This window comes from Lutjanus erythropterus, chromosome 11 (assembly GCF_056507025.1).
Source record: "Lutjanus erythropterus isolate fLutEry1 chromosome 11, fLutEry1.hap2, whole genome shotgun sequence".
In the NCBI taxonomy this organism is placed as follows: Eukaryota; Metazoa; Chordata; class Actinopteri; order Lutjaniformes; family Lutjanidae; genus Lutjanus; species Lutjanus erythropterus.
In genome coordinates, this window is record NC_139327.1 from 21,400,001 (window position 1) to 21,420,765 (window position 20,765).

The following is a 20,765-nucleotide window of genomic DNA, read 5'->3' on the forward strand; positions in this document are numbered from 1 at the left end:
CTTCAAGTTTTTCATCAGCTGGATGAGACTTGTCCAAGCCACCTCATCATCAACCTTCCCAAACGTTTTGCAAAACTAGTCCCTATGTGTGACCTCTTCTTAATCCACTCACACCCAGAAAAACAGATTCCATCCATTTCAGATTTCCGGTGGTGGTCAAACACAGCTTCAAATGGAGATTAATGCTTAGTACTTTGTTCTATGTTATGATTTGATCCATGCAGTCTGGACATTTCTTCCTCTCAGCTCAGCAGTGGTAAAATAATTTTCTAACAGGATTGCAGAGGGCCTCCCCATCTTTCTTAGCAGAGTTGACACACATCTCCTCGGGCTACACCTCTCTCTCTGCTCACTTCACTATTTTTCCTAAAAGTGCTGCTGTTACTGCTCACCCTTCTTCTTTGCTGCATCTCTTGCTGGACCTTTTCTCCTCCCACACATTCGCTAAATAAGAACACTTTTTTCTTCTCTCTGATTCTCAGCACTGTAGCTTTTCTGTTGTTTACTGAGATTTACAGATATTGTCAGTTTGTTGCTCCAAGTCGATGAAGTCCTGGACTGTTTCTGTGCCAGAAAAATGTCAGTGTGCTGAGATAAAATGAAATTTGCCTTATGAATAACCAGGCCTCTCCACCTTTAACCACAGAAACACACATACACACTAGTGTCCAGAAATGAGCAGTATTGAACAAATTTGAAAAATTGATTTAATGACTTTTGAGTATTTTATCATTTGTATTTTGATAGACAAAACAAAAATATGATTCAGTTAGTAACAGAATACTTTAAGAGCTTGTATTTGTGTGTTTGAAATACTTAAAATACATATTGAATATGTCATTTTATTCTCAAATAGGACACGTTTCTGTCCCCAAGTTTTAAAAAACAGGGAAAAAAATGTCTCAAATGTGATAATATCATTTTCTATAGAATGTATTTTTGTATCTGCAAATTACAATTTACCCCATATTTTTAATGAAACACACTTTCCATACTAGCATTTTGTATTTTATTTTCATACTTTCGATGAATAAGTATTTGTAATTTATAACAAGATACTTTTGATGTATTTGTGCACATCTGTGCTTATGTCTGCACCCCACGATGTCTGCCATTACCTTTTCTCATTGTTTCCTGCATCATTATTCCACCTCCATCAACCCTGCTGTCTGCTATCATCTGCATGCTGCCTTCACTCTCAGCCACATGAGCTCATTTGGTATTCACTCAACTCTCCCTAACCTCTCAGGTAGAACCTACACAAGTACAGAGTGTGTGTGTGCCTGTGAAAGAGGGAGACATAATTTACATAAGACTTCTAGTCTGTTTCAAAGACCACGAATCCTAATGTGCCTTCGAGGCAAAGGCACTGATGAAGATGTAATATTGAAACATTTGCTGATATTTGCACATTTCTAGAAGCAAAGCCTGGGTTATTAGATGCCACGGAAATACACCTCCATCTTGTTTTAGCCTTTTTTTTGTTGAGTTATTACAGAGATCCGCCCCCCACACACACGTGTATCTTTTCTCTATATTGGCCTTAAATGCCTGCTATCATTTAGCACCTTCAGGTACCTTCCCCCCATTCTTACTGAATTCTTTGTCTCGCTTCCCTCATTTACCCGTGGCCCACAGCACTCCCCTTATTTTATCCCTCCGCCCGCCTCCCCCACCCTCTAACCGATCTTTCACTCATTACCTGGGACCCTGCACCCCGAGCCCAGCCTCACGTTGTCATGGAGATGGCTCCTCATGCTTCAGTAGGCCTGAATGATACGGTTAAGGCAGGTGACATGGAGCTGCAGTGACTCCATATATCGTGTGGACATTCGGTCTGTGTGAAAATACGGAAGGTACATTTTATATATCCGAGTAATGCTGTGTTTTGCTGCTGTGAATCTCCGCAGGCCGGTGTGTGTGTTCACACAAAGGTTAATCTGGCTGCCTGTGTGTCAACTGCAGCTTAATGCTTGTGTCTCCCCCTCAAGGAAAAATGTTGGTCACATGTTTGTCTGGCCTTTAAATTACCTTCATCATTAGCTGAGCCTTGACTTAAAACACCACACAAGTAATGCACTCATATAAGTTTATCGTATATATACATTATTGCATGCTGCAGCTCAATCATTCCTTGATACCGATCACATTCGTCATGAGATTAGGAGGAACACCAGACTGGGAATTACCCCAAGGCTTCCTCTGTAGAAAAGATTCAATTACCTTACTATCATTTATCATGTGAACACAGTCATTAGCAATAGGTCAGGTCAAATCTCCTCTGATTTAATACTCATCAATTTCATTATATAGATAGATGCATCCTACTTAGTTGTAAGAATTTGTACATGACTAATTCATGACGTATGGGAGATGGTATATAATTTTCCATACCATATATTTTTACGGTGTTTTTCATGGAAAGAACACATGCTCATGAAAGAAAGCAATGTACAAAAGTGGCCAATATTAAATCTGAATTTCTTCCAGTGACTAAGGGCGTTCCACACGATCCCATTTTAAGTCCACTTTTATTTACCATTTACATTAATAACATTGACATGTCCCTTAATTCATGTAATTTACATTTTTAAGCAGATGATACTGTTTAAAACAGTTTGGGACAGGACCTGTTCATGTACAAAAACAACAAGTAGCATTTTTTATTTGCAACCTAAATGCCTGTATGTGTTTTTAAAGCAGATTTATCATCAGTCCAGTTTGTAATGAGGAATTTTCTCAATCAATTTACCATCTAAAGTGCAGATCTGAGGACTATTGTTGATTTCCCTAGAGAACACCGTAACCTCGTTTTATCTGTATTTAAAATAAATTTTAGATTTTAAAATTTGCCCTATAATGTATTAAATATCTAGATGCTGTCTATAACTCAGCTCTGGTTTATTACCGACGAGCCATATGGCACCCATCACTGCGTTTTGCATCAAAAGGTGGGTTGGCTCTGCCTTTCTGTCAGGGGAAATCCGCTATCTATCAATTTATCTATAAAGGACCACACCAAAACGTACTGCCTTATTTTCCTCTCTATTCTGCCTCAGTGATTTTACTTGTAATATCTTTTCTCAGGACTGTGCCCACAGGAAATATTAATCCAGAAAGAGAGCCTTTAGATATTTTGCTCAATTTATATGCTTGTTTTGTGTCATTTGCATTATCAGTAATTTCTCATGTTGTGATCTAGGTGAATGTATATTGAGCTTTGCTATTTTTATTTTATGATTATATGTTTATGTTATTCAATTTTTATTAATGTTCTATTATTTTATTATATTTTTTATTCTGTACTCCCAGTTGTAAATGAGATCTAATCTCAACATGACTTACTGATTAAATAATTAATAATTAAATATATATTTATGTGGACTCATTTCTAACCTGATTTAATTCTCTATATTTGTTTTTTCTCTCCCTGCAGTCCAGTCTGGGCAGCGGCCAGCAGCAGCAGTGCGAGGGTCAGCTCCCCCGGGGTCCCCTCGCCGCGTGGCCCCCCTGAGGCTGCAGCAGGAACAGCAGGAGAGCCTGCAGAGAGAGAAAGAGGAGGCTCAACAGAAAGAGAAGGAAAGACAAGCAGTGGAAAGAGAAAAAGAAGAGCAAAGGGAGGAGGTGAGTTGTTGGGAAAGTCTGCAGTACTGCTTGGAGTTTGCACACTTCTATTCTCTTTTTTTTTAATTCTGTTTCATTCTTTGTCACTCAGGTTCAGAGGCTGCAGGGACGCTGTGAGCAGCAGGAGAGGCAGCTGAGAGCTCTGAGAGAAGAACTGAGGAAGACTTCTCTGGGTCTGGAAGCCTTCATTATCACCACTCAGCATTACTGCCTCAAGGTAGCTGGCTTGAATAATACCTACAAACAAACACTCAGTAAAATTAATACTGTCTTCCACGATAATAATGATACCCTACAATATACAGAAGCACACAAATCTAAATACATTATTCAGGAAAGCACAAATAATTAGAGATTTTTTTTTTCTGTCCGATTATGCTTGTTGCAAAATTCTGTACTCGTACGAGTTCTAAGCACATTGTTACATGCATACTTAATGTTTTGTATTATATAATAATATATTATAAAATTAAATTATTTATTTAGTATTGTAAACTGCATTAAGCATCATTGTAATTTGAGATTATTCCCTTTAACTGAAGGATATTTTTTGTATCTATACTGTTAATAGTTCCTATCTTCAATGCAAAACAGAATCATTCTATTTATGAAACTTTTTTTCAGTTTCCTATTGCTCAGTGTCCCCAGTCATGGGGGAGGTCGGTGTGGAGTTCTGATCATAAAATTTAGTTTAGTTAGTTAAAATACCATTATATGGTAATATTAAATCAATTTGATGCTTTGAATGCATGGCTATGGCATCGCCAATGAATATTAGGTTATAAAATACATTTTTTCTGATTTAAGATATACAAATACTGACGTCTCTGTGCACCTCAAATACAGAGTTATAGTATTATCATTATCATCATCATGCTACAGCCTCACCTCTGCTTAACAGGAGATGGTCTAAAGATTAGTTTGATCATGTCTTATGTACAGTAGAGAGATGAGAGAGCCTTAACCTGTCACTTTACTCAAAGCCTGGACTGTAGAAAAACATACGATCACACAGACATGAACTCAAGACCACATACAGTATTTAACGCCATGAGGTGAGATTCACAGCATGGTCCATGAGCAGCACCGTGAGCAAGAGTGATTGCGACTGTGGGAAGGGTCCTCCAGAGTTCAGTGTGTCACTGAGCTGGTTTCATCCAGCTCTCCGATGGTGTCTGATGGAATGATTTAGCCTCTGAGGTGCTAACGCTGTAATACTGCTGTCAGGCTGCCGACTGACAGGACTGTCTGACTTCTTTATGGTCACTGTCTGAGTGCCACAATCACTGGCGACAATACAGACATGGAAGACAGGAGTGGGCCTATTCGAGTAGGTTTGAGCTCCCTCTGCAGGCGAGTCAGACACAACAGCTACAGTGTACAGTAGAGCATGCATGTGTGTCCTTTGAGATGTGAATATTCATTGTTTAAATAAGCCACATCTACAGTAGTGTTTTCCCCAGCAGCTCATAGAGGTTAAATTCAGTTTTTGACTAGCATGTCAGGATCTTGTCTATTTAGTTAATCTCCAAAAATCATAATCCTCTGATTTCTTATCTCATCTTATTTTCTCTTTTAAAGCTTAGGCTTAGCTTTTATGATAGTGTAAGAGATAAATATTCATCCAAGAAATCATTGAGCAAGATTTTTTTTTTTTAAAGCAAAAGTTTTGTTTATCCAGATGGTATCTAGGGTGTCTGTGTTATGTGTGTTTTTCAGGGACAATACACATTAATTGACATGAGCACTTAAGTCTATCATGTAAATGTACCAGATTTAGTTGTAGGGGCTAATTTTAATCTGCAGTCTGGCTATGAAAAATGTTAAAAGGTAATGTACAAAAAATAAGCACAGACAAAAGCAAACTGATGGCACATAAAAAACTTTTAAGAATACAAAAAGGGCACATAAGCACAAACAGTAAAAGCAACATAAAAACATTTTACAGAAGGCAATAAGGAAGATATTCTTGGTCTGATTTTAGTCATGCTAACATGTGGCTCTAAAGGTATTGTCTAATTGTCATTGGTTAATGACCCACAAACTGCTAAACAAATATATTCCCATCAGCCTCAGCTGCACTTGGTGCTAATTAGCAAATGTTAGCATCCTGGCAACTACAGTGATGGACATGGAAAACATTGCCTAGGCCTACTAAACATGATAGCATTGTTGTCATTGTTACAATGTTAGCATGCTAACATTAGCATTCAGCTAGAAGCACCACTGTGCCTAAGCATAAACCTCACAGCGCCATTAGTACACCACGGCTGTACCTGAGGTTCTATAGTCTTGTTCCATTTTACAGCAGTTAACCAGCTGTTGCGCTGCTAATGTCTGTACATACTCCAGGACTGATTGTAGGCCACAAATGGTACTTGGAACCTGCATTATGTCAAGATTGTTGTTTATTTCCAATTTTCAGAATAAAACTACAGAAGAAAATCAAAGGAAATTGACCGTGGAAATGCAAAAGATCAGAGAGGAAATGGGTGAGTGAGAACCAACATTTGACCAATCAAATTAAGCATCTAACTGATCAAATAAGGTAAGAGATAGGACTTTTTCACAGCAGACATTTTAACTAGTCATAGTAGGAAAAGCATAGGTGTTACTAATGACATTAACAAAGGCCCTGTTATAATTCAGTCGTTATTATTTTATTATTTAGACCTGTGCTTTTCTTTCTATGAAAATGACAAAAAATGTCCTCTTGAAAAGGCCTGTTTGTGTTGTTTATTGATTTGCTAAAAGAATTCAAAAGACTGAAGGAGCACCTTTTGTTTTTAAATTATATACAGCTATAATAAAAGTAAATTATAGTCATTAATGTACAGTAAAACTTTGAGTATTCTGCACACTTTAATATGACAGCATTATAAGATACACTCTACTACATACACAGCATCCAACACAGCACGCTGGGAGAGACTCCATCGGGAAAAGACAGCACTGGAGGTGGCGTTTGAAAGAGAGCTGCAGGAGCTGCAGCTGCAGCAGGAGGCGGAGCTGGCTGCAGTGGAGGAGGGGCTTAGGAAGTGTCACTCAGCAGAGGCAGAACACCTGAAGGCAGAGCATCGGTCAGAGATGGAGGAGGTCAGGACTCAGCAACAGGAGCAGGTGAGAGAAGTGCATCATGGGAGATCTGATCTTTCACGTGAAATCTGGTCAGTCTTTAAAGGACATTGTGTGTGTGTGTGTGTGTGTGTGTGTGTGTGTGTGTGTGTGTGTGTGTGTGGGTGGGTGCGTGCGTGCGTGTGTTAGGTGGAGGAGATGACAGTCAACCACCAGGCAGCCATTCAGGAGCTCAGAGACATGCATAACATCACTATGGCAACACTGCATGAGGAGCATGCCCGTACCATGAGAGGTATGATTTTTGACCTCATTTTAAAAAACACAATATTACATCAGCACTGCTAGAAACAACATCAACTCTTTTTTTATTATTGTGCTTGTGAATCTGTGTGTAGACTTGAGGAAAGCTCACGAGCAACAGAAAATGCTTCTAGAGGAGGACTTTGAGAAACTCAGGCTTTCTCTACAGGTATGGTTCCCTTAAAAAGTGAATGAATGGTTTATTTTCTTGGTTTATGTACTGATGTGATGTATGTTATTGTGTTTGTATGGATGCTTGTGCAGGATCAAGTGGATACTCTCACATTTCAAAACCAGACTCTGAGAGACAAAGCCAAACGCTTCGAGGAGGCTTTGAGGAGGAGTACAGATGAACAGATTGTTGTGAGTTTATTCACAGCCACATCTCCTTAACAAATAATAACTATGAGTCATTGGAAATATTGTAGTATTGAATCTAATCATTCTGAACCCCATCATCATCACTCTACGTGTCTTTTCTTATGTCCTTGTCTTTTTATAATTGTGTATATGTGTCTGTAACAGGATGCTCTGGCTCCGTACCAGCACATTGAGCAGGATCTGAAGAGCTTGAAGGAGGTTGTGGAAATGAAGAACCAGCAGATCCACCAGCAAGAGAAGAAGATCTCAGATCTGGAGAAAGTGGTAGGCTCAAATAAGCTATCTCAACCCCCCCCCCAATCACAAACACACACACACACACACACACACACACACACGCACACTGGTTTGGATACCAGAGGTGTGGTCAAACAAGACTTACAACTCAACTTGAAGTTTGACACTCATGACTTCACTTGGACTTGAGCCTTTTGACTTGAAAGTACTTGATAAAGGGGCACCTTTGTAGGTCTTATAAAAGCACAGAAGCCCAGAAAACTTCTTTTAAAAGTACTTGATACCTTCTGTCAAGCTCAAAGACTAAAGCATGTTAATTAAAAAGTGTGCCATGAATCCCTTAATTTCTCTCATTTAACATTAACGTTGTTCATTCAAGTCAACAATTAATTCTCCAGATCCATTTTGTTTGAACCAATCGGACACAAAAAATTTTAGGTGATCAACAAAAAAATTAAACGTAGTATGAAAATCATGCAGGTTGAAAATTACAGATGCAGACGCAGCAACTTCAACAACAACTTGTTTTAGCAAGTCAAGGTTAAGGGCTATTGGTGCATGACTTGTTAGCCCTGAGGGAAAAAAAATCTAACCTTTTTTCAAATCAGTCTATATAATGACTAAATTGTGCTCAGTATTCATGTTTTCTGTTCTCTAGGCAGCCAGGATAACTGTGAACAACAGTTTACTACAGGTTGAGAACATTTCACACTACAGCAAACAGCAAACTTGAACACTAATATACACCAAGGAAATGAAGACAGAGACAGTGCCTTGAAAATTCATCATAGTTTATAATAACTTGTCTGTCACAGAGGCTCCAGTCTGCAGTCTAGTTCATACTTCACTAATAAATCACAGAGCTGTACAGCAAAAACAGGATTCATGATGAAAAAAGTTTTCTAAATCACATCAACACATCTGTCCCTATTTGCTCACTCCCTCTCCATCTCTTTCTCCCTCTCTCTCTGCTATGACTCTGCAACATTTTTTTTTTTTACCTGGTTTTATGTGGGGTACTGCAGCTGCTGAAAAAAACGGTTTGGTCCTCACTTGATGCTCCAAAATTGAAACAAGGTCAGAGTAGGTGTGTAAAGGCAGTTTGGTGCACCTCATGACACGTTTGGTGCAGGTTTGGCCTTTCAAACAATAGGTCAAAACGTGCACGTCAGACATGGATGATGGTCATGATATTCAGTGAATGAAACATTGCGGTGTGGTTGTATTCTACTTTGAGCAGGCCCAAAAGAACGTGTTCCTTGAGGAGAGGGTCCAGGTTCTGCAGCAGCAGAATGAGGATCTGAAGGCTCAAATTCAAATGAACCTCGCTCTGTCCAGGTAAGACACAATGAATCATTATCATTACCATGTGTTTCCTCACTGTTGAAATTCTGGCCAATAGCATCTAACAACACATATTTCCTGCTTTATGCTAAGGTTAGCTTCCTTTGTGCTGTTCTCCCTGCAGACAACTGTCAGAGGAGAACGCCAACCTCCAAGAGTCCGTCGAGAAAGAGAGCACTGAGAAGAAGCGGCTAAGTCGCAACAACGAGGAACTTCTCTGGCGTCTCCAGACCAGCCCGCTCATGTCCCCCGCCTCATCGCCGCTGCACCGCTCCTTCTCCACCTCCCCCGTCCCCTCGTCCCCGTTTTTCTCCTCCTCACCTGTAGCTGGGTGTGACTCCCCCACTCACTGCCACGGCTGTCCCCAGCAGGCTCAATACTGCTCCCCCTCCCACAGAGCCGCCGCCGCAACCAATCAAAATCTCTCCCCTGGACCCGCCACACCCACTCACAGAGCAGCAAGTAATCAGAATTACTCCCCTGGCCCGGCAACGCCCACACACAGAGTGTCAGCAAATCGCTGCAACTCTGCCGCTTGTCTCAGCTCTTTGCAGAGATAAGTTCACATCTCACATGTTCTCTTCTCTCCTCCGTATCCTTTTTGAATGTAAATGGTGTTGAAGTACATGTTGGAGAACAAACAAGAGACAGACAGTGTCAAGGCACTAAAATTACAGAGGGTTGAACTTTCTCAACAGCTTTCTACAGCTGGTGGTGTCTATCATGTGAAACACAACACAGATAAATGTTGTAACAGAGAGGCGAGGTCCCTCCCCTTCCGGCGTGCCCCATGGGACCTTACTTCTGAAAAATGGTAGTCAATGGCGAGGTAAATAAGTTTTTGTTCCAATTTGTGTCACAAATTCCACATACGACGATCGATATAAAAGAAAATTTTACAAGACAAAAGCATCTCGATGTGTGGTAGCATCCAGCAACTCCTGGTCTAATTACCGGATCAGGCAGGAAGCAAAAGAAGAAGCAAGATATTTCAGAGATTCACAGGCATCATAGCTTCAGCTTGGAGGGAGAAAGTCATGACGTCATGTGTGCGACCATTAGGTCTGTAGTCTTGCTACAAATCCCAGTTCCAAAAAAACTGAGACACTGTGTAAAATGTAAATAGAAACAGAACAAACACTGTCTGACTTATATTCAATGGAATACAGTACAAACACAGTATATTTAATGTTGAAACTGATAAACTTTTCTTTTTTTTATATGCACTCATTTTGAATTTGATGCCTGCAACATATTTCAAAAAAAGTTGGAACAGGGGCAACAGAAGCACACACAGGTTTTGGAGCAACATATGCTGCCATCCAGGTGACATCCTTTTTTAAAGACGTTCCGACTGAAACTATGTGCTGCATTATGAAGCAAAATACGACAACAGAGACTCTTGAGCATTAGACGAGTCAGTGTCCTCAGAACATATACTGAGCGTTGTTAAAGGAAATAGTGGTGTAACACAGCAGTGAACGTGCCCCTGTCCAGTAATGTTAATCAGTTTACAATAAATGAATAAATATCTTGTCTTTGTACTGTATTCAATTGAGTATAAGTCATTTTTATATTTTACACAACATCTCAACTTTTTTTTTTTTTTTTTTAGAAATTACTGGATCTTCATTGTCTTATAGTTCATCAGTTTTACGACAAACAATGATTTTCTTGACTTGTAAGCTTCTCTTTTAAATCGACAAACATCATATGTGTAATTCGTGGCACAATTCAAAATGATATGTTTCTTCCCACTGCCTAATGTACATATTTGTTCTGAACTAATGTCCCATGGTGGTCCATCATGGCCCAACTTGTATGTGAACTGGAAATATAGACTGTAAATAGTGTATGATAGTGGCACAGATAGTGTCAACATGTAGTGAAACCTCCCTGCATGGGTAGTCCTGAGTCCCGCACAGACGGAAACAGTACAGATGGAAAGTAGCACACTCTCCTTACCGTAACACAACACTCTGGTGTGTTAAAAACACGGTCATGTCCTTGATAAAATAAGCTATATTCTCTCACTAGGATTAGTTTCTCACAGTCAATTCTATTCCAAGAGATGAGTTGCAATTCTGAGTCATGAACTGAATCAGCTTTCAGCAGAAATGTCCTTTGTTTTGTTTTTCATTTGGAAAAAATCCCTAACAAAGCGCCTTATACTCCGTCCTGCCGCCTCACCAGCAGAGAACAAAGCAACGTTTTATTTCATAAAGGGACTTTAGATAAAGAATTGATTTGTAAATCGAAGCTGTTTTTCCTCAAGGTGTATTCAACATTTTGTAATTAGTTCAACGCTGATAGTTTTACTTGTGTGGGACAACCCTACCTGGAACCCCAGCCATTTTAGCTGCATAATTCAGAGGACTTCAATGTTCAAACGTTTGCCAGGTCTTCCTACATGAGCTACTCTTCACTTTCGGGATCCCTCAGGTCAACTTGCAAAAACTACGTCTGCCATTTTGTATTTACCTCAGCGGGAATGTGCAGTCTGTTGTGTCTTCAGCTCAACAGCATCAACAACACAACAACAATACCAACAAACAGCTACCAGGGAGCTAAGGGGGAAACCCAACACAGGAATCTGTTTTAAATGTTGTGAATTTCTTTAAAATGTGACTTATTTGTTACATGTATTTTGCTACTTAAGCAAGCATGTACTGTGAAGGTCTTCCAGTCTTAATGTGAAACTTATTATTGCTGTGATTTGTCTATTTATTAAGCTTGAGATGTGAAGGAGATGAATGGTGTTTGTATAACTTTGAAAATATCACCTACTGTACGGGACACAAGTGGAATATGTGATGTACCCCGGGAGAAAGGAGATATAGTGCAGATTTTTTTTTGACGCATACATAGGTGGTGTTAAGGGGACTGTTTTATGATATGATATGGGTCTCTATAAGCTATGTAGGTTATAAAAAATACAGGTTAACCCTCTGTTTACCTGTGATAACCTCTTCATAACCTCTCCTGATGCTTCTGGTTTGTTTATCTGAATGACACTTTTTATCCTCCGAGTGTTACGTTCAAACTTTTGCAAGCTACACTGAGTTCTCAGTGCGCAAGAATATATTGTTCAGGGAATTATTTTCTAAATTTTAGATTAGAAATACTTTCAATTTTAATTTTTGTATAGCTTCTCTACAGAACATTATACACTCTCAAGATGTTTTCCCGAAATGATTTTCAACTTATATAAAATACAACAGATAAAACCAACTTTTGGTATATAAAAATGAGAATTATTTTATAGCATACAATATGTCATAGCTGCCTCCTCTACTGTACTCTACTGACAAACTTACCCTCAGGGTCCTATAGAAATCTTACATCTGGCTTTGAACAAGTCAACATAGAAACCTAAAGTATTATACAGTGTAATCTCAGTTATTTACTTAGCTAAAGCCGTTCAGACGATACATGAAAATGAGCTGCTGTAAATAAACAAGGTCAGTAGGAAGGGATGAGGGTAAGTCTGTGTTGGCAGTAACATTGCTGATCCGCCATGTTCATACAGTGGCCATTTTCATCTGACATCACGCTCAGGGTGGGAAGCTCAAGTGTCGTAATGCTGTTTTAGGTTTTAAGTCATGTAAATGCAGGGAAGCTGAGAAATCATTATTATTTCACAGCTTCCCAACTGATCAAATTAAATATTAAATAAATGTGTCTAAGATGTGCGTCAATTGGTCATAATTCAGCAACAGGGGTTATCGAATATGTCGTGTTAGCTTGAAATGTGGCCCAATATTTTCACCATCCCTTGTCTTTTTAGTCACCAATCAATCGGGAAACAGCGAAATTATAACCATTTGTCTGATTCCTTCAAAATGACTCGCAACCTGGAGCACAGCATTTGAGTTTCCCACCCTGAGCGTGATGTCAGAGGAAAATCGCCGCCGTGTGAGTAAGGTGAATGAGAGCAGGTTTAGGTTTAGCGACTGATATGATATTGTTTAAGTTAAGTAGATGCATGGGGGGGGGGGTGGGAGGGGCCACGGTCACTGTTTCTGTTCAGTTACAGGTTGAGTAACCTTTTACCAGCATGTAAAGGAGGACGTTTCTGGGTTGCCAGTTTTTCAGTAAGAGGCTTTTAAGTGGATCCTTAATTGCGATACCAGCACTTTTGATGGTCGTGAAAAAGTAAAACATGAATCTTTCATGGATCTTCAAGATTTTTTTGTATGATGATGCGTATACAGGGTTGAATGCTCTTAAACAAAAGAATGTCAAGTGCAGCGTAGGATTTGAGAAATGTATCTCAATTCTCACTTATTTTGTACCTACATTGATGATGTTGAGAATGTCTTTGCATAATGATCAATTGTAAGAATTTTCCAGTCAGAAAGTCACTGTGTTTTCAAATGTTTAGGATGACAGTTCACCTGCGCCATTGGATGATTTATCAGGTCACTTCAGCTGCAAAAAATACAGCCTACAAGGATGCAACAAAGACTACTGTTTACAAACTACAGCGTAAAGTTACCAATTTCTTCTTAAAATTAACATTTCACCTTTGAATGGACTATGATTTCTAAACAATGAACTGGTATTGTAATGACCCTTCAATGTGTCCTGTGGACATCTGTGTCTCACTATGCGCTGAATGTCAAAAATGTAATGACTGCATTTTATACGAGTCATTCATGTGATTTTGTTTAATATTGAAGGACCTCTTGTCTGAACACTATGTAGCAGCCATTTATTAACATGTAGCACTTGGTTTAGCCTCCCCACAACAAACATGGGTAATTTATCTAATTCATTAGGGACTGAAGTGTCCATGTTGATGTTTAAATGCTGTTGTAGCAAAATGTTTCCATGGCTTGTCAACTTTCAGCACTACAATTTGAATTTGTGGAGGTAAGCTATACAGTTACCCCTTAATGGATCTGGTCCAGAGACAAAGTTTACTGAATTTGTTTGGTCTGGCACTGATTGTATGTTTGAATGTAAATACATTTACAACATGAGTTGTGTCTTAGTGCACCAACAAAAGAAATAGAAGCATGTTTTTTCTGTCTTTGCTGTTTCTCGCTCTCCCTTTCTCTTCTTTCACCTCTCTGCATTTGTGATGGTCAAACTGTAACTGTAGCGTAGGAGGCCTAGAGGACGAGGAATGAGATAGTTCAACATGTAATGTATACACGGTATGTTGATGCTTTTATTTGTACTTTTTGGGGAGAACACAGTATTAAAAATATTCAAGCAAAGTCATGTGATGCCCTTGTTTCATTTAGGGTTAGCTGCTCAATCTAATCTACTCCATCTCAGAAACAAATTGTACTTTTTACCCCACTACATTTGTCTGACAGCTTTAGTTACTAGTTACTTTTCAGATTTCAATTCTCCATACCTATGCTAAATAGACTATTTAAAAAGTCTTGTTTTTAAAGCTGTTTTTTCACTTGACAAGTTCACTTTTTAGAGATACTCAGTTCTGGTCTTGGTTAAAAGCATGTAAGTATACTTGGACATGACAACCAGATTTAGAGATTGTTTGCTTATATTAGGCTTTTTGACAACAAATATCCAGATTAAACCTGTCATCCTTCACTCTTTCTATATCACTATGAGGTTCAAAGTCAACAAAAAAGCGCATCACCTATGTTGACCTAACACACAAAATGATCTCATAAAACGGTTTCACTTTTAGTTTTTTTACAAATTCTTTCATTTTAAAAACCTAAATAAATCTTAGTAGATGGAATTTTTTCAGAATCAGAAAATCAGAGTTTGCTAATTTCACAAATTTAACCTGAAGCCCAGAGGGTTTTTGAGAAAACTGTCCAATGATGAAGAAACAACAAACATAAACTGTCGCAGACATCTTCTTTGGGATTCGGGAGTGTTGACAGGAGGCAGCAGAGGCTTTGTAAGCTGAATGATGATTAAACTTCAACAGTTAGTTTTATACATTTTATTTTTAATGTACCAAAGTATGCAACAGATCAACAATAAATCATATAATATCATGAATGAGACACTATTTATTACATAATTTTGACATAACCTTAATTTCATTACAAATTTTGTGAAAAACATGTAAACTATGCAGACCACTGAGTTTAGTTGAAATCATATTGGTTAGCAGGCCTGGCCTGATCACAGCTTGACTATGTGAACCATAAAGGTGTGTCTATTATCAGTCTGAAAAAAAGTTGATATAACAACAGCATTATCTTTCATTGTGGCAGTTTGTTTCACAAGGAGTCACAAAAATGTACCCTGACCCCACCCAACTGCGTTTCGTTTAGCTGTGACTTGGAGTGTCACTGAGGAATCATTTCCGCATGAAGTGAGACATGACGTCCATGGGCAGGGGGAAGATGATGGTGGAGTTCTTCTCCGCTGCGATGGTGTTGAGGGTCTGCAGGTAGCGAAGCTGCAGGGCTGACGGGGACTCTGCGATGACGAGGGATGCCTCCTTCAGGGCACGAGATGCATTCATCTCACCTTCTGCTGCAATCACCTACGTAAATGTAGATCAAGAATGAGATTAGAATAGTAGACAATAACTGTTGTCTTGTTCTATCCTATAGATATCCAGTGCTTGTGTGTGCAGAGGTGTAGGTTTCATTTCAACATTGGGGTGACATATTCAGCAGGGGTCCTCCTCATGGATATTTAGAGCATCAAACAGTTCCTTTCAAACATTATTTAATTTGCAACTATTGTGCCTTTTCTGCATCAAAAAACCCACAAAATTCAGGCACCAGGTTACAATTCAGAATGTAATGGGATATAATGTAGTGAGGCTTTGAACCAAGTGGTTCGTCAAAATAAAAGTCCTGCTACTTCCATGTTTTTTGGGGTGCGGGTAAATGCATGTGCTCTAAATAATGTGCATTACAGTGAACTTTTGTTAATTAACACCGTATGCATTCATTGTATGTGTGATATCACACATCCTGACCTTGGCTCTGGCCTCTCGTGCAGCCTCTGCTTCAGCAGCCATGGCTCTCTGCAGCTGATGTGGCAGCTTCACATCTTTAATCTCCACACGCTCCACCTTGATGCCCCAGTTGTCTGTGGCCTCATCCAGGTTGGACTGTAAAGACAGAAAGAGGAAGAACTTAACACTTGTAGCTTGCGCTGATTATTCCATTACACCCACGGATGAAATTCATGCATATTTGTCAATTAAAGGCGACCAAATGTCACAATTCTTGAAAATGTTGTGGTGCCCTCCTTTGAGAGAAACCTTCAACAATCATTATATCTGGACTGAACAAAAGAGAAGTTTGTTCACAGATGTGTCTATCTGGGGCCAAGGATGCCTGCTGAGAGTTTCTGCTTTGTGACGTCTCAGAAGAGATCCCAGTGATGTCTTTTTATGCCAAAAATAAAATGGATCAGACTGTCAAGTCAGTAGTAATTAGCTAAACAGAAGCTACCTACTGAAAAATTGTACTACTTTACAGTAACATTACCCTTGTATATTATTTAAAAATGGTTTATAATTAGGTTATTAATTTGGCTGTAGCACTTAGGGATGCACCCATATTCAAAAACATAATATGGGAAAGCACAAATAATGTGATGGAAACATATTTCTTCTATCCAAAGTTGCTCATTATTATTTGGAAAAAGTCAGCTCCATGATCACCTCTGCAGAGTTAAAAAAAAAAAAAAAAAAAAAGTTGCATCTACCTTAATCAATCACTGATTTAATACACCAAGATTATTCCCTTCAACTGAAGGGTATCTTTACATACTTGTACATCTTTACTGTAGAGCTTCTATTTCCAGTGCAAACTGAATCCTTTGATTTACAGTATTTTTTTTTTTTTGTTCTGATTTTTAAATATCCCTCAGTTAAACAGGATGTGGTGTTGGACATCAGACAGTTCATAAAACTTAGTTTATCAAAAAATAAAGAGAGAGAAAGATGAAAAGTACATTATGAGGATGTGGAAATATATATCAGTTAATTATATGCCAATATTAAATCATTCTGATGCTTTGTTAGCACAACAATCCATTGCCAATTTATATTTAAACCATATGAATACAAAAAACAGAGACATCTCAGCTTCATGTACCTGCATGCTGTGAGCGATGCCTTCACGGTCTGACAAGAGCTCAGCAAGGTTCTTAGTTCCCAGGACATTTCTGAGGGTGGTTTGAGCCAGCAGACGGGTGGAGAAGTCAGCATTACTCACATTGGCCACAGAGGCAATGGGGTCACTGACCCGGAAATACACCACTCCATCTACACTCACTGTGACTGAGTCCTTGGTCAGGATCTAAAGGGTAGAAAGATGTGACAATTTGTGTGCGTGCATCTGCAAATTTGAACTGAAATCATTTTCTCATGCTGCAAAAGAGTAATTTCCTCCGATAGTTTTATATTGTTCTACCTCTTGTGGTGGGATGTCAAATGAAACTGTTCGCAGATCAACCTTCACAAAAGAATCAGTGCATGGCAAAATAAAGAAAATTCCTGTGGACAAACAAAAAAAAGCATGAATTTTCACTTTGAATAAAGAAATGTTAGATTACCTTTTTTTAATCGCAAATGATTTCCCAGATGCAGGAATTTCTTTGACAGTTAGTTCTAAAAATGATTTGTTTTGCATTTCTACCTGGTCCTTTAGCCTTCCTGTCTGTAATTCGGCCCAGTCTGAAGATGACAGCACGCTCATACTCTTGAACAATCTGCAACACCAGCAGGAAAACCACACACTCAATACAAGCTCAGTTTACACTCGAATGCAAAGGAAATGGTTTGTGCACATCACCCCACTTAGTGCTGATTTCCTGATTTCACTCACCTTCAGACAAAACCAGATGGTGATGGGAAAGAGAAGAACTGTGAAGAGGCCCGATAAAATGACGATGAACCAACCAACACATCCTAGAGACCCCGTCCGTTCAGCTAGAGAGGGACAGAGAGACAACAGTGTGTGTTTGAGTGTAACTGACATATTGTGAAACCCCCACAGCACACACAAGTGGAGAGTAATGACCCCCTTTTTTAAAGCAGAGTAAGAGATGCAAACAGGTTAGCAAAAAGAAGAAACCATGGGGGCAAAAAGAGGGGAAATCTGCCATAAAAGTCCACAAGAATAAGTTCAGAATGTCTTGACTACTAGCTATGCTAGGGGGGTTCAGGGCTATTGTATAAATCTTTGAGTTTTAAGAGTAACATGTATCACTTTGGACATAATGTCAGTGCCAACACATAAGTGGAAACTGGACTAGAATCCAAGACAAACATGGCAAATTTTTAAATTACTCCTTTTCAGGTGTATTTTTTGTTTTTTTTGTTTGTTTTTTTTTTGCATTGAAATCACGTTGACCTTCAAACAAAACAAAAAGGAGCACAACTGCATCTTTCAGGTTTTTCCCTTAATTACCTGTCAAGTGTTCAAACTCTCGTTACTCAAGTTCACTGTAAAAGAAAAAGCTGAGAAAACTCATGATTTCAACACATTGCTAGATTTTTACAAAAGTTTTGATATGAGCTAAAAGTTTTGCCATTATTTGAGGGCTTAAAAATGTTTTTTTTTTTTTTTGTTTTTTTTTGGCAATGGAAAACATGAACCTTCATACACTGTCACTTTCACTTTCAATACCCACCCCAACCACAACCTGTTCACCTTACTGCCATCTGGCAGGAGACACAGAAGTACTAACTGCTGTACCACCAGACTACAGAACAGCCTCTTTCAGGAGACTGTGAGACTATAAATCAAAAATTATTTGACTTATTATTTATTCAAAGATTGAAAAAGGGGGAGAATGTCGAGGTCTCCGTGTCTGTGTTTGCCTTAGGTCCCAAAATGACCCTGGTTTTAGCAATTTATCAATTAATTTTACATTTAAACCTCCGTAATTACAAGGGTCCTACGGGAGTAACTACAAGAGACCTAAAGGAAGGCCTTAAACCTTGAGCACACCAGCTCATTTTAGACACCTTGGATAGATAACAATAGTAATTAATATCATCCTCGAACATTACATTACATTACATAACAGATCATTATTTGTAATTGATCTAACAGAAACTCAGTTTACACATAGCATGACTGACACACAGAGTGCAAACAGTAAAATGTTTACTTATGCAACGATGGCCTATGGAGTGCCACTGCAATAAAAGAAAGTCATGACATAAGAGAAGGGTCTGTGTGTCACTACTGTGTCATAGTTTCCAGCTCTAATGGGTGTACTTAAGTCTTTATCAGCATATGTTGTGCAAGAAAGCCATTCAGTTGAGCACCCTGTAGTACGGCACTGTAGGAGGATAATTATATTTTAATTTGTGCAAAGCCTCAACTTTGTGGCCTTTGTCCCACTTCAGTTATAAATTCCTTTGCCTTGGTATCATAAAAAACAACATTATTGTCTCGTTCTGGGTCAAACCACAGGAAATGCAGTTTCCTGCTGTCGAACTAATGGAAATTTCACGTTTGCACATAACTGTGAAGTTACATTATTGCGTAGGACAGAACCTTGTGAAATCACTTCTTTCCCATAATCTGTGGGAGTTATTGGGAAAGGTCATACCAATGTTGTTTAAGAGTTGAGTAAGATGAGGATCCTTATGATTTAATTATAATTTTTCGTAACCTAATTTTAAAAAAATAACACCAAAACCTGTTTGTTTGGATGGAAGAATTTTACTAAGGCATTCATTCATTCATTTTTTTTCCCCAAACTGTGCACCCAGTTCATGCTTTATTGATTTACGCTGTGTCACAAACAAATACCTGATTGAAAGTGGTTGAATGTAAATGATGTGTGCACAGTTGCATGTATGTAAGATGATCCTGTCCAGCAGGTTGGTCATAACAAAGACCTGAAAAATGATTACGCTGTGAAGCCTCTGATATGAAAACAAGCTCTAACCAGCAACCAAATTGAGGAACATTTACACACGGGCCGAAGCCGGCTGTTCAACATGATAGGTCTGTTCTCACCTGACTTCACAGAGCATGAAAACAAACACAGACACATACAAACACTCACAGTCACAGTCACATGCTTCTGGGACTCTTTATCTCAGTGACATGTGATTTCTGTCTCTATGACAACAAAGTTCTACTTTGCCCCACAGCCTCTGTGGCTGCTTTCCACCTGCGCAGGTGAGCTGCTACGTACACGGCATACATAACACACTAATGCTCACACAGCAGACAACATAATGACATTGAACACTCAACATGAAGCTCATGGAAGAGTAAACAACACTGTTGATCTAAGCCTTCAGCCAAATCAAGTTGTTAATGTTTTACTTTTTTAACACAGCCAGTAATGTAACATTAAAGTTCAGGAAACAAAACAGAAAAGGAAAATGTATGGTTTATCTTACATATTAGGTCATCTTTGCTTTGCGTTACTCTTCTTCTCTGACTTTCCATCTGGTCCTCCATTTCCATGTGTTGGTTAAAAGTGAGAGAGGAAGTAAGTTGACAGAGGAGTTTGTTGAAGTGAGACTAATGAGGAGGAAACCACCCAGCCTTTTAAAGCTGTAGGGCTCAGAGAGGAAGATCTAGGTGTGGCCTGTTGATCATTGATTATTAACAAAGAACAATTAACATTATGAAAAAAGCATGTAACTGGGAAATAGAAGTACAGTTTTAGAAAGAATAGGATACAGGGTATAAAATGCTTATTTTTTTAAATGATGAATACACTAGGGCCAAGACATTGTCTGACAGGGCAGTCATTCTTATCAGTCTCAACCCAACTGAAATATAATAAAGAATGATTAATGAATTAATTACTTCCTACACTACTGTATAAGGGTAATAAGGGTTCTTATTAACCTTATACTCTCT

The 20,765-nt window shown here is 38.8% G+C and overlaps 2 protein-coding genes across 3 annotated transcripts in view; one reads left to right on the forward strand and one right to left on the reverse strand.

Annotated features, from left to right (window-relative positions):
* mtus2a (microtubule associated tumor suppressor candidate 2a) overlaps positions 1-10,161 on the forward strand; it is a 63,368-nt gene extending 53,207 nt beyond the window's left edge. Inside the window, exons 7-16 of one of the 2 annotated variants that reach the window (XM_084731253.1) lie at positions 3,437-3,624; positions 3,716-3,841; positions 6,050-6,116; positions 6,530-6,744; positions 6,889-6,994; positions 7,098-7,171; positions 7,267-7,365; positions 7,528-7,647; positions 8,858-8,958; positions 9,089-10,161. In XM_084731253.1, the coding sequence (XP_084587379.1) occupies positions 3,437-3,624; positions 3,716-3,841; positions 6,050-6,116; positions 6,530-6,744; positions 6,889-6,994; positions 7,098-7,171; positions 7,267-7,365; positions 7,528-7,647; positions 8,858-8,958; positions 9,089-9,524 (1,532 nt within the window). In that variant the 3' untranslated portion in view covers positions 9,525-10,161. The remainder of the gene's footprint in view (positions 1-3,436; positions 3,625-3,715; positions 3,842-6,049; positions 6,117-6,529; positions 6,745-6,888; positions 6,995-7,097; positions 7,172-7,266; positions 7,366-7,527; positions 7,648-8,857; positions 8,959-9,088) is intronic. The other variant, XM_084731255.1, reaches the window with a different exon arrangement.
* Positions 10,162-14,840: 4,679 nt separating this feature from the next.
* stoml3b (stomatin (EPB72)-like 3b) lies at positions 14,841-20,458 on the reverse strand. Its single transcript, XM_084731256.1, has 7 exons — positions 20,297-20,458; positions 17,754-17,857; positions 17,565-17,637; positions 17,340-17,422; positions 17,022-17,225; positions 15,893-16,027; positions 14,841-15,448 (listed from the first exon to the last, which is right to left on the reverse strand). Exons 1-7 carry the CDS (start codon positions 20,361-20,363, stop codon positions 15,260-15,262), a joined length of 855 nt encoding a protein of 284 aa, XP_084587382.1. The 5' UTR covers positions 20,364-20,458; the 3' UTR covers positions 14,841-15,259.
* Positions 20,459-20,765: the final 307 nt, after the last annotated feature.